This window comes from Falco rusticolus, chromosome 8 (genome assembly GCF_015220075.1).
Source record: "Falco rusticolus isolate bFalRus1 chromosome 8, bFalRus1.pri, whole genome shotgun sequence".
Taxonomy (NCBI): domain Eukaryota; kingdom Metazoa; phylum Chordata; class Aves; order Falconiformes; family Falconidae; genus Falco; species Falco rusticolus.
The window spans coordinates 20,425,327-20,437,248 of record NC_051194.1 but is presented as its reverse complement, the minus strand read 5'-3'; the positions used below and the strand labels follow the sequence as shown (position 1 = coordinate 20,437,248).

Genomic DNA, 11,922 nt, shown 5'->3' with positions numbered 1-11,922 from the left:
GCAACGATCCCCACCTACCCACCCCAACCCCCAGCTAACTCCCTCTCCAAGTTTCTATACCAAGCATGATGTCCCATGGGATGGAATACCTCTATGGCTGGTTCAGGTCAGCCGACATGGCTGTGTCCCTTCCCAGCCTCTTGTGCCCCTCCAGCACTCTGGCTGACAAGGCCCAAGAAACTGAAAAATTCTTGACGTAGAATAAATATTACCCAGCAATAACTGAAAACATCAGTGCATTATCAACATAGTTCTCACATCACAGCCAGAACACAGCACTGTACTAGCTACTAAGAAGAAAGTTAACTCCATCCCAGCTGAAACCAGGACAGTGACAAATGGGACATAAGCTGGCAATGTGGGCTTGGTGCCAAAAAGCCACTCACACATCCTGGGCTGCAGAAGTAGCTTGGCCAGCAGGCTGAGTAAGGTGGTTCTCCTCCTCTACTCTGCTTAAATGAGAACCCAGCTGCAGGACTACGCTCAGCTCTGGGGCTCACACTCCAAACAGACATGGTCCAGAGAAGGACCACCTAAACGGTCAAAAGGCTGGAACATGTGATGACCGAGCCTCTGTTAGATGACTGCACCTCTTTTCTTTTGGCCATTTATCCCTGCTATGAGGAAGGGCTGAAGGAGTTGAGGTTCGGCAGCCTGGAGAAGAGAAGGCTCTTGCGAGACCTATTGTGCCTTTTCAATGTATAAATGGGGCTTATAATAAAGATGAAGAGAGACTTTTTACCAGGGGCTGCTGTGACAGGGCAGGAGACAATGGTTTTGTACTGAAAGATGGTTGTTTCTGATGAGACAGAAAGAAGAAACATTCTACGATGAGGGTGGTGAGATGCTGGAACAGGTTGCCACAGAGAAGGTGTGGATGTGCCATGCTTGGAAGGGTTCATAGTCAGGTTAGATGGAGCTTTGAACAACCTGACCTATTGAAGGAAGTCCCTGTCCATGGCACAGGGCTGGGCTAGGTGAACTTTAAAGATCCCTTCCATACAAAACCGTTCTTTGGATCCATGAAAGACTCGGTGTGGCTTTGCACTTTCCCCTGCTCAGCCCCTCAAGTATGGAGATGCAAGAGCAGGAACTTCTGTGAATGAAAATGTAACCAGTAAGGGTTATTCTGTTCCCTTAGCATAAAGCTATACACGTGGCCTTGCTGGTGATATGTTCCTCGGGGTAATTGTTCTTCTTCCTATGAGAAAAATTAACATTGGAACAAAGGAGACACCTTGCAAGTCTACCACGACAGGACTGCAGAGGGTTTTGCTTCATTCCGTTTCTGATGCCTCATTGAGTACTCCAACACGAGTTTGTCCTTGATGGTACTCGTCCCAGGTAAGGAAAGCAGAACAGAGAATGAAGTCTTCTGCAGCTATCAAACCGTGTGTTGCTCTTCTCGTTGACGCTGATTTCACCAAGAGCGGCTGAGTTCCTTTGTGTTCTGCTCTGCCGCGCGTATCGGGTGCTGAGCACTCTCTGCGATGCGGGAGGTGACCGAAAGCCCCTGGCAGTGTACCTGAGCGTTGAACGCCCCGGGGCCGCTGAAGCCCCCGCGCCCCGCGGAGCGCGGCCATCAGCCGGCTGCGCTGGCATCGCGGCGCCTCCGGGTGCCGCTGTTGGCCGACGCGGAGCGGCGATGGAGCCACAGCCGCAGCCGCAGCCGCCGCAGCGTCCTGCCCCCACGGGCTGCTGGCTCGCACGGCGCCGGCCAGAGCGGCAGCGGCACGGGCAGCAGCGGCGAGAGGCGGCGCGGGGAGCAGCGGCGTCCGAGCCGGCGCCGAGATCGCTGCCCTCCGGCGGCCCCCGCGCTCGTGGAGGAGCGGGGCTGCAAGGGAGGGAGGGCAGCGGCAGGAGGGAGGAGCGCGGCGAGCGCTGGCGAGAATGGCGGGCAGGCCGGGGCCGAGCCGGCGGCCAGCGGCCGGGCGAGCGCTGCTGCCCGCCGTGCTGCTGTGCTTGTGCTGCCGGGCGGCGCCGGAGCGGATCCGCTACGCCATCCCCGAGGAGCTGGGCAGAGGCTCGCTGGTGGGGCCGCTGGCGCGGGACCTGGGGCTGAGCCCGGCAGAGCTGCCGGCACGCAAGCTGCGGGTGGCGTCTGCCGCTAAGAGGCAGCTGAGATACTTCAGCGTGAGCGAGGAGAACGGGAACCTGTACGTGAGCGAGAGGCTGGACCGGGAGCAGATGTGCGGCGAGTCGCCGTCCTGCGCCGTCAGCTTCGAGGCGCTGGTGCAGAACCCGCTCAACGTCTTCCACGTCGACGTCGCCATCCACGACGTCAACGACAACGCGCCGGCCTTCAGCAAGGCTGCTCTCCACCTCGACATCGCAGAGTTCACTTCTCCAGGAGCTCGTTTTCTGCTGGAGATGGCCGAGGATGCGGACGTGGGCAGCAACTCGCAGCTGACTTACCAGCTCAGCAGCGACCCGTCCTTCAGCCTGGCCGTCAAGGAGAGCCCGGATGGAAGCAAGCAGCCGGAATTAGTGCTGGAGCGCGCGTTGGACCATGAGAAGCAGAGCTCCTTCGAGCTGGTGCTGACGGCAGTGGATGGCGGGGACCCCGCCAGGTCCGGGACCGTGCAGGTTCGCGTCAACGTGACGGACGCCAACGACAACCCCCCCCGTGTTCGCGCAAGACCGATACCACGTGAGCCTGCGCGAGGATGCGCCGCCGGGATCGGCGGTACTGAATGTCTCCGCCACCGACGCCGACGCCGGCACCAATGCCCAAATCTCCTACAGTTTCGGGAAGGTGCTGGCCAAGGTGCTTGCAAAGTTCTTGTTGGACGAGGAGAGCGGGCGGCTCGTGCTGCAGGAGCCGCTCGACTTCGAGGACACACGAAGCTACACGCTGCTGGTGGAGGCGAGGGACGGTGGCGGGCTGACGGCGCACTGCAAGGTGGAGGTGGAGGTGCTGGACGTGAACGACAACGCACCCGAAATCACGGTGCTGTCGGTGTCGAGCCCGGTGCCCGAGGACGCGCCGGCCGGCACGGTGGTGGCCCTGCTGAACGTGAACGACGCGGACTCCGGGGAGAACGGTCAGGTGTCGTGCGAGCTGTCGGGCGAGGCGCCGCTGTCGATCGTGGCGTCGTCGGGCGGCTCGTACAAGGTGGTGACGGCGAGCGCGCTGGACCGGGAGCAGGCGGCCGAGCACCGGGTGACGGTGGTGGCCAGGGACGGCGGCAAGCCCGGCGCTGTCCAGCCGCACGGCGCTGGTGCTGGAGGTGTCGGACGTGAACGACAACGCGCCGGTGTTCGAGGAGGCCGCCTACAGCGCCTACGTGGCGGAGAACAACGCGGCGGGCGCGCCGGTGCTGCGCGTGCGCGCGCGGGACGCGGACGCGGGCGCCAACGGGCGCGTGAGCTACTGGCTGGCGGGCGGCAGCGCGGGCGCGGCGCCGTACGTGTCGGTGGAGGCGCGGAGCGGCGCGGTGTACGCGCAGCACTCCTTCGACTACGAGCAGTGCCGCGAGTTCGCGGTGGCGGTGCGGGCGCAGGACGGCGGGGCGCCGGCGCGGAGCTCCACGGCGACGGTGCGCGTCTTCGTGCTGGACCGCAACGACAACGCGCCGCGCGTGCTGTGGCCGGCGGCGGGCGCGGGGGCGGGGGCGGCGGCGGGCGCGGGGCCGTTCGAGGTGGTGCCGCGCTCGGCCGAAGCCGGGTACCTGGTGGCCAAGGTGGTGGCGGTGGACGCGGACGCGGGGCGCAACGCGTGGCTGTCGTACGAGCTGGTGCAGGCGCCGGAGCCGGCGCTGTTCCGCGTGGGGCTGCACAGCGGCGAGGTGCGCACGGCGCGGGCCGTGTCGGAGAGGGACGCGGCCAAGCAGCGGCTGGTGGCCGTGGTGAAGGACCACGGGCAGCCGGCGCTGTCGGCCACGGCCACGCTGCACGTGGTGCTGGCCGAGAGCTTGCAGGAGGCGCTGCCGGAGCTGAGCGAGCGGGCGGCGGGCGCCGACGCGCCGGCGGAGCTGCAGTTCTACCTGGTGCTGGCGCTGGCGCTGCTGTCCGCGCTGTTCCTGCTGAGCGTGGCGCTGGCCGTGGTGGCGCGGGTGCGCGGCGCCGGGCCGCCCGCCGTCCTGCGCTGCCTGGGCGCGCAGCGCTTCTCCGTGGCCGGCGCCGCCTTCCCGGCCGACTTCTGCGAGGGCACCTTGCCCTACTCCTACAACCTGTGCGTGGCGCCGGGCCGCGCCGTCGCCGAGGGCGCTTGGCTGCCGCCGCCGCTGCCCAGCCTGCCCGCGGAGGAGCTGCTCGGCGGGGAGCCCTGCGGGAAGCCGAGCCCGAGCAGCAGCGCCGGCGCGGGAGAGCCGCCCGCGGACGCCGACGCACCGCAGGTCGGTAAGCCCGCGCGCTCGCGCTCCTCCCCTCGAGCCTTTCCGAGCCGCCGACCGCTCTTCCCCGGGGCTTCCCGCGGGGGCGGTGCAGGTGCAGCGCTGGGCCGTGTCGCCGCCAGGGAACGGAGGCACGCACGGGCTCTCCGCCTGCCCCTTGATGCTCTTTCCCACAGGAAGGTGCGCGTGGCGCCGTGACCGGGGCAGTTACCCCGGCGCTTGTTCCCCGCCAGTGAGCAGTTTCCTCCTTCCACCAGGTACCCTCCCATCTTCTGGAGAAGTCTGCAGGAACGGCTGCATTCGGGGGGCAGATAAATTTCATCAGGGCGTGATTTTCCCGAGTTCTGTGCGCTATTATTTCTCCTTTTTCCTGGGTGGTAGTTCCCTCTTCCTTACTGGCCCTGTTCTGTCTCTCTGTCTGAGACAAGTGCAGGGGTAGAACGGCAAAAAAAAAGGGAGGGGAAAAAGTCGCCTCTTGTGTTTCAGAGCCTGTCTTCCCATCCTGAGAACATACCTAAGACTACAATGAGGTACGCAAAACGACAGCGCTTGGGCAGTCGAACGAAGTGCATTTGCACACTTGCACTTCGTCCGCGTGGCTTAGGGTTTGCAGCCGTCCTTGTCTTCTGCCGCTTCCTACAGCATTCGGTGGGAAAGCTGTGTCCCACGGCCGGGAAGATTCACGAACTAGACGAGTGTTTTCCTGCCACGCGTCAAGCTCTTACAGCGTGATTTTTGAGAAGATGAAAGCCGCTGCGCGGTCGTTGAAACCGATTATAGAATTATCAGTATCGAATTATCGAATGTCTTGGATAAATGTGAATGTACATAAGCTATCCTGCGTCTTGCGGGGAGAAATCCCAGAGCCCGTGCAGGTGCCCGAGCAGCCCCCCTCGTCAGGGGCTGGCTGGGCGGGGGTGGGGCGCTGAGGTTCTGTGTTGATGGCCGCCACCCCCTTTAGCCTTTAACCGCCTAATGACCGTCAGCGGTGGCGGAGCGTTTAATCTGGGGCGTGTTCCTGGCGGCTGGGTGAATGAGCCTGATCCCTCTGGCTCCCGGGGGACGCTCTGGACGTCGTGTTTTGTGTTGCAGAGCCTGTTTGCTTTTGCTGTCCTTGTACCGGTCGTTCCAGCGTGACGGCTGCAGAAGCCAGTGGTGGTGGTGGGCAGGGGTTTGTGGTTTTGGACTACTGGTCTGAGCGTCGTATTACGAGAAAAATTACTTTTTGCTGCAACGATCCGCTGCATCCATGGCGGTTAGGCAGTCATCATTGCCGTGCGGAAGCATCAGGCGAGCCGCGGGAGGCGCGCTCTGTCTCCCTGGCCGGGATGGTCTCGGGGAGCCAGGCAGGGGCGGGCGGGAGAGAAGGCGACGGCGGAGATCCCCGCTGGACGGGACCCGCTGCCTCCGCGGCGAGTGCCGCGTCCCGGCGAGCTGCCCGTGGGGAGGCCGGGCGGGCCGCGCTCGGCAGCGCTCGGTGCCTGCAGTGCCGGGAGGAGGCTGCGGGCGCCGCTGTTGACCGAGGAGGAGCGAGAGGAAGGCCGGAGCGCTGCAGGCAGCCCCGCCCGCTGCCGCCCGGCTCGCTCGCTCTCTCGCTCGCTGGCTGGCTCGGCGGCCGGGCGGTCTGCGAGCGTCCCCGCGGTGTGTAGCCGCGCTGCACCGAGGCGGAGGGGATCGGAGCGGCGAGACGTTCCCGTACCCGTGCCCGTGTCGTCGGGCAGCGGCGGGGTCTGCCTGCCGTGCCGCGGCGGAGATGTGCGCGGCGGGGAGGCGCTGGGGCCGGCGGGAGCGAGCCCTGCTCTGGTGCGTCCTGCTGGCGGCGTGGGAGGCGGCGTGGGGGCAGCTGCGCTACTCGGTGCCCGAGGAGATGCCGAAGGGCTCGTTCGTGGCCGACGTGGCCAAGGACCTGGCGCTGCAGCTGCCCGTGCTCCCCGACCGCAGCGTGCGCATCATAGACAGAGGCAGGGCGCAGTATTTCGCCCTGCACGGGAAGACGGGACATTTGGTGACGGCGGAGAGGATAGACAGAGAGCAGCTCTGCGAGGGTCTGCAGCAATGCGTGCTGCGCTGTGAGGTGATAGTGGACGGGGAAATGAAGGTTTACGGCGTCGACGTGGAGATCACGGACATTAACGACAACGCGCCCCGCTTCCGAGAGGCAGAAAAAGAACTTCGAATGAGCGAGACGACAGCGCCGGGGTCGCGGTTTCCCCTGGCCGAGGCTCACGACCCGGACACGGGAGCGAATTCCCTGCAGAGCTACGAGCTGAGCGGCGACGAGCACTTCTCGCTGGCCGTGCAGGCGGGCCCCGGCGGGGACCAGCGCCCCGAGCTGGTGCTGGCCAAGGCGCTGGACCGGGAGGAGGCGGCGTTCCACGAGCTGGTGCTGAGGGCGAGCGACGGCGGCGAGCCGGCACGGACGGGCACGGCGCGGATCCGCGTGGCCGTGCTGGACGCGAACGACAACGCGCCCCAGTTCAGCCAGGCCGAGTACACGGTGCGTGTGCCGGAGGACGTGCCCGTGGGCTCCGTCCTCATCACCGTCACGGCCGCCGACGCCGACGAGGGGCTGAACGGGCACGTGAAATACTCAGTGAAGAAAATCTCGGAGAGAGCGTCAAAGATTTTCCACCTGGACACTGAGATGGGATCGATCACGGTGGTACGGAGCCTGGACTTCGAGGAAGCCGAGTCGTACGAACTGGAGGTGCAGGCGCATGATGGTGGGGCCCTTTTCGACACGGCCAAAGTCGCGATCAGCGTGACAGACGTAAACGACAACGCGCCCGAACTGACAGTATCGTCGGCGCTGAGCGCGATCTCCGAGGACGCGCCGTCGGGGACGGTGGTGGCCCTGCTGCACGTGCAGGACCGGGACTCGGGGGCGAACGGCGAGGTGCGGTGCAGCATCGGCGAGGGGCTGCCGTTCCGGCTGGAGAAGTCGTTTGAGGGCTACTACCGCGTGGTGACGGCGAGGGAGCTGGACCGGGAGGAGGTGGCGGAGTACAACGTGACGGTGCGGGCGGCGGACGGCGGGTCGCCGTCGCTGTGGAGCGGCGCGGTGCTGGCGCTGCGGGTGCTGGACGTGAACGACAACGCGCCGGTGTTCGCGGAGGCGCGCTACAGCGCCCGTCTGCCCGAGAACAACGCGGCGGGCGCGCTGGTGCTGACGGTGCGGGCGGCGGACGCGGACTGGGGTCAGAACGCGCGCGTGCGGTACCGGCTGTCGGAGGGGCGGGTGCGCGGCGCGCCGCTCTCGTCCTACGTGTCGGTGCAGGCGGAGACGGGCGCGCTGTACGCGCTGCGCTCCTTCGACTACGAGGAGGTGCGCGAGGTGGGGCTGTGGGTGCGGGCGGAGGACGGCGGCGCGCCGGCGCTGAGCAGCAACGTGTCGGTGCGGCTCGTGATCGTGGACGAGAACGACAACGCGCCGCAGGTGCTGTACCCGCCGGCGGCGCCGGGCGCGGGCTGGGCGGGCGTGGAGCTGGCGCCGCGCTCGGCGGAGCCCGGGGCGCTGGTGGCCAAGGTGGTGGCGGTGGACGCGGACGCGGGGCAGAACGCGTGGCTGTCGTACGAGCTGGCCAAGGCGACGGAGCCGGGGCTGTTCCGCGTGGGGCTGCACAGCGGCGAGGTGCGCACGGCGCGCTTCCCGCTGGCCCGCGACGCGGCGCGGCAGAGCCTGGTGGTGGTGGTGAAGGACCACGGGCGGCCGGCGCTGTCGGCCACGGCCACGCTGACCGTGGTGCTGGCCGAGAGCGTGGCCGAGCTGCTCTCGGAGCTGGGCAGCGCGGCGGCGGCGCCGGGCGAGCCGGCCGGCAGCCTGACGCGCTGGCTGGTGGTGGCCGTGGCGGCCGTGTCCTGCCTCTTCCTCGCCTTCCTGCTGCTGCTGCTGGCGCTGCGCCTGCGGCGCTGGCGCCGCTCGCAGCTGCTGGCGGCGGGCAGCGGCGCCGCGCGCGGCGTCCCGGCCTCGCACTTCGTGGGCATCGACGGCGTCCGCGCCTTCCTGCACTCCTACTCGCACGAGGTGTCGCTCACCGCCGACTCGCGCAAGAGCCAGCTCCGCTTGTCGGCCGGCAGCTGCTGCGACACCCTCCCGGCCCGGCCGCCGCCCGACGAGCCCGCGCCGCTGCTCGGCGACGACCCCGCCGCGCCCCCGGTGAGTGCCTCTGCCCGCGCTTGGCTGCCTTTCCTTCCTGCCGCTCTGGAGTTTCTCGCTGCCCCTTGCCTTCCCTCTGCGCACGCAGGCAAGGCCGCGGCAGCTGCGGGCACAGGGCCTCGGTGCGCTCCTGCCTCTCGTTCCCGCGGGTCCGTGCCTGGCTGGCTCATCCGGCGCTCCGGCTGCGGTGGCAGGCAGGGGCGGTGAGGGTCCCTGGCGCTCCCTTGCGGGGCTGGCGAGGGGAGGAGGCGTAGGCACGACCGCAGCAGGACAGGCGCGGGGGTGTGTGGGAGTGCATGGCCTTGAGGGAGCGCTCGGGACTCCTGCTTTGCTCGGCTTCCACCCCGAGGCTCCTCTAGAGAACCTTGCAGAGAAGGCGCCTCCCTTCTTGGAATGCTTCCAGGCCTGATAATGGTTTATGTCACAGAGAAATGGCCTGGGGGACTGGCCCTTTGGTGAGAGGTGCTGGTACATTAGGTGGGTCCAAGAACACCACGCGACTTGTGAGGGGCTGTTGACGAGCGTCCTGGGAGCTATCCTTGAGGGGCTGTAGAAGGGCACAAGACATGTTGTTTGGCCAAAGGAATGTTTTTCCATCTGCATTGCGAGCCCTGGGAGGTCCTTCCTGTGTGTTCACAGGTTTTCACGGTGTCTTTAACAAATGGCTTAATTATGTGCTTATGGCAAGGGCCATTACAAGTGATTTGGAAGGAGCCACCTGAGTGTTCATTCCCTACTAAATACCTGAATTAGTTCCTGACCCTAAGTGCCGTGCTCTAAGAAGAGAATGCCATGATCCCTTCAATTCAGCACGGGTTAACTTCTTGCCTTGCTCATTGTGATGATCTGGAGGTGGGTCATCATCTCTGATAATGTGTGCAAGATCAGATCTGCTACGTTTCTCTGACTCTCACGTACCTGGCTTTGATGGTCACTGCTGTAAAGAGGAAGACAATCATAGCTGTGTTTCCATAAAATGTTACTGGAGGAAATGCTTTTGGTTGTCACAAACAAGACACATGTTTTGTTAGTTCCCAGGCTTCTCTGCATTCATCAATTTATTCTTCCTGTTTGAGTGATGTGTGCTGTACATGGCAGTTATTGAGCATTGACGTGCACTTTATGTCGTGGTTTGGGACTCATCTATCTTCCAAGCTGCCCCTGTGCTGTAGTAGGACTGTTGTATCTTTGAGGTGATCCTTGGATGACTGGGTCTCTATCGGAGCTGCATATCGCTTATGCACTTGAGAAATTTCTCAGAAGCAGTGTGATGAGCGGAGAAATCCCTTTGCATGCATCTGTGTTGTGATCCTTGTTCTTCAGTAAGGAGAAGTTGGTGTGCAACTTTTCTTTCAGTGGTGTCTGTCTGCAGAGGTAGCCTTCCCGTTGTGTAATGTTTGGGCAGGGTGAAAAGTTCTGCCTGTCCAGAGACCGGGCAGGTGAAAAAGGTTACTGTGCCTGACATCTGAAATGTCTGAAACATATAACTGCTGTAAAATTTCAGTTTGTCCTGGTTGTTACAGGGAGCCCACAGCTGTGGTTCCATGCATTTTCCCTCTTCTACTCTGCAAAGACATTCCATTGAGGAAATGTGGCTGTGGTCTTTGGTGTGAGCCACTCACGTGCTTATTACCAACTAGATACTCTTCTTGCATAGCTTCTGCAGTTGGCAGGGGCTGAACTGTGAAGCTGTGATTCGTTCTCTGCAGCAGATGTCTCGTTCTTTCCTTGTTGGTTGTCCAGGCCTAAAGCTGGGTCTCATTGCGCCTGGTGACCCTTACAACATTTAAAGGTCTCTTCTAGTTGTTGGGCTGGCAAAGCACTTCCCATCCATACCATGAAGGTGTACAGGTGCCAAGGCAAAGACTTTGATGCCCTTCTGTTTCCCTAAGGTGCCACCAAATGACATACTTTTTAGCCTGTGGCTGACACGTGGCCAAAACACTGGTTACTGTCCATGGTGCAGCTGTAGGCTGTGAGCGCAGAGCCAGGAGGGTGGGAGGGAGGCTTGGAGCCAGGGAAACAGGTGGGTCAGCGTGGTCCTGTCTGAGCAACGGTCTGATTTTGTGCCTTTTGCCAAGGCCTGTGCCATTCAGGCAGTGGTCCTGGTTGCCCTGTCCTGAAAGGGAATGTCTGTCCTCTAGCAGTTTGCGCAGGAACTGTTTGTGTTGGACAATGATGCACGGGAAGAACGGCTTCAATTCCTCTGTGAAACTGCATTACCCATCTGTCTGCCCCTGTAACATTGTGATGTGGAGTTTCTTCATAGTTGTAATGACACTGTCTTTCAGGCCTTTGTGTCCTGGAAGGTCGTGGTTCATTTCCCCCCTTTCTGCAGAGTGCTTTTGCATTTGAAACTGTGCGTGGCATTTTGCAGCAAATACTTCCTTCAGTCACCAAAGACAGACTTTTGCCTGTGAGGAAAAGCAAGCAGAAGCTAAAAGAGAGTCTGCTGTAGTAGCCCAGGAGAATGAGCATGAGAAAGAGACCGATGACAAGGTGTTTACACTTATTGCTTCATATTTGTGGGAGATGAACAGGCCACACAGTAGAAAAAAAGGTTTCTGGGAGCTGATGACTATTTCTTAAAATGACCCCCCTAGTACTATGCAGTCCAGGGTGAGACTTCAGGGCCACACTGGCAGACTGAGATCTGTGTGACTTCCAGGTGCTGTCAGGGAGGAATTTCAATGCCTGCAGTGAAGACCAAGAAGATTTCCAGGTGAGTTTCTCTGACAACACTTCGTCTTCTGATGCTTCCTTGCCTTGCTTTGTTGATTTATGGGGTTTTTTTTCTTGGTTTCCTGTGCATGTAGGTTTACTTGTCATTATCAGCAGAGCTTGGTTTAGCAATGTGTCATGTGTTAGTGCCTGTTGTCCATGCTACAGCGAGTGTGAAAGGCAGGAGATGTCAGAGTATCTTTGTGTTCTGTTATTGTTGGGAGGAATCTCTTTAAACATGACCTTAGAGGAAGCCACATCTCTATGGAAGAGCGTGTGTGCTAAAAGAGGGGAGGAGATTCCACCTCAGCAGACAGCGTGATGACCCTGACTCTGTTGGAGGGATGTTCCTCTTTTATTTTGTCCTTTTTTCAGTGGTGTGCTTTACAATCCTTCTGTTTGTTCTCAGACTTGGGGCGAGGAAACATAACTGCCCTCTTGGTGTGATTGTAGTGCATTGTATTAGCATGGTGTGTCTTTTCCAACTCTGAGAAGGCCAGAAGCAAATCAACCAGTTGTGTACCGTTGGAGAGAAGAGAGGGGAGCTGTGTGTGTGAGATTGTAGAAGAACAGATAGTCATTTTCTTTCCTTGTTATAGTTAACACAACTGTGTGCCTGACGGTGTACCATGTGTGCAACTGGGGTTCCTGCTTCTCAGACAGTGTGGCCTAAGAAATACTATTCCCTGTGATGCTTTCATTCCTGCATGA

General features: G+C 61.7%; 2 protein-coding genes across 2 annotated transcripts in view; both read left to right on the top strand.

The window, feature by feature from the left end:
* Nucleotides 1-1,766: 1,766 nt before the first annotated feature.
* Nucleotides 1,767-11,922, top strand: part of LOC119151961 (protocadherin gamma-A4-like) — a 79,627-nt gene continuing 69,471 nt past the window's right edge. The window contains exon 1 of the mRNA XM_037396370.1: nt 1,767-2,586. Coding sequence (XP_037252267.1) covers nt 1,891-2,586 — 696 coding nt within the window. The 5' untranslated portion in view covers nt 1,767-1,890. The remainder of the gene's footprint in view (nt 2,587-11,922) is intronic.
* On the top strand, nt 4,700-8,697 carry LOC119152307 (protocadherin gamma-A10-like). Its single transcript, XM_037397423.1, is given in 3 exon segments — nt 4,700-5,926; nt 5,928-6,007; nt 6,009-8,697. Coding segments are annotated over 3 exon segments (3,033 nt in total). The 5' UTR covers nt 4,700-5,662.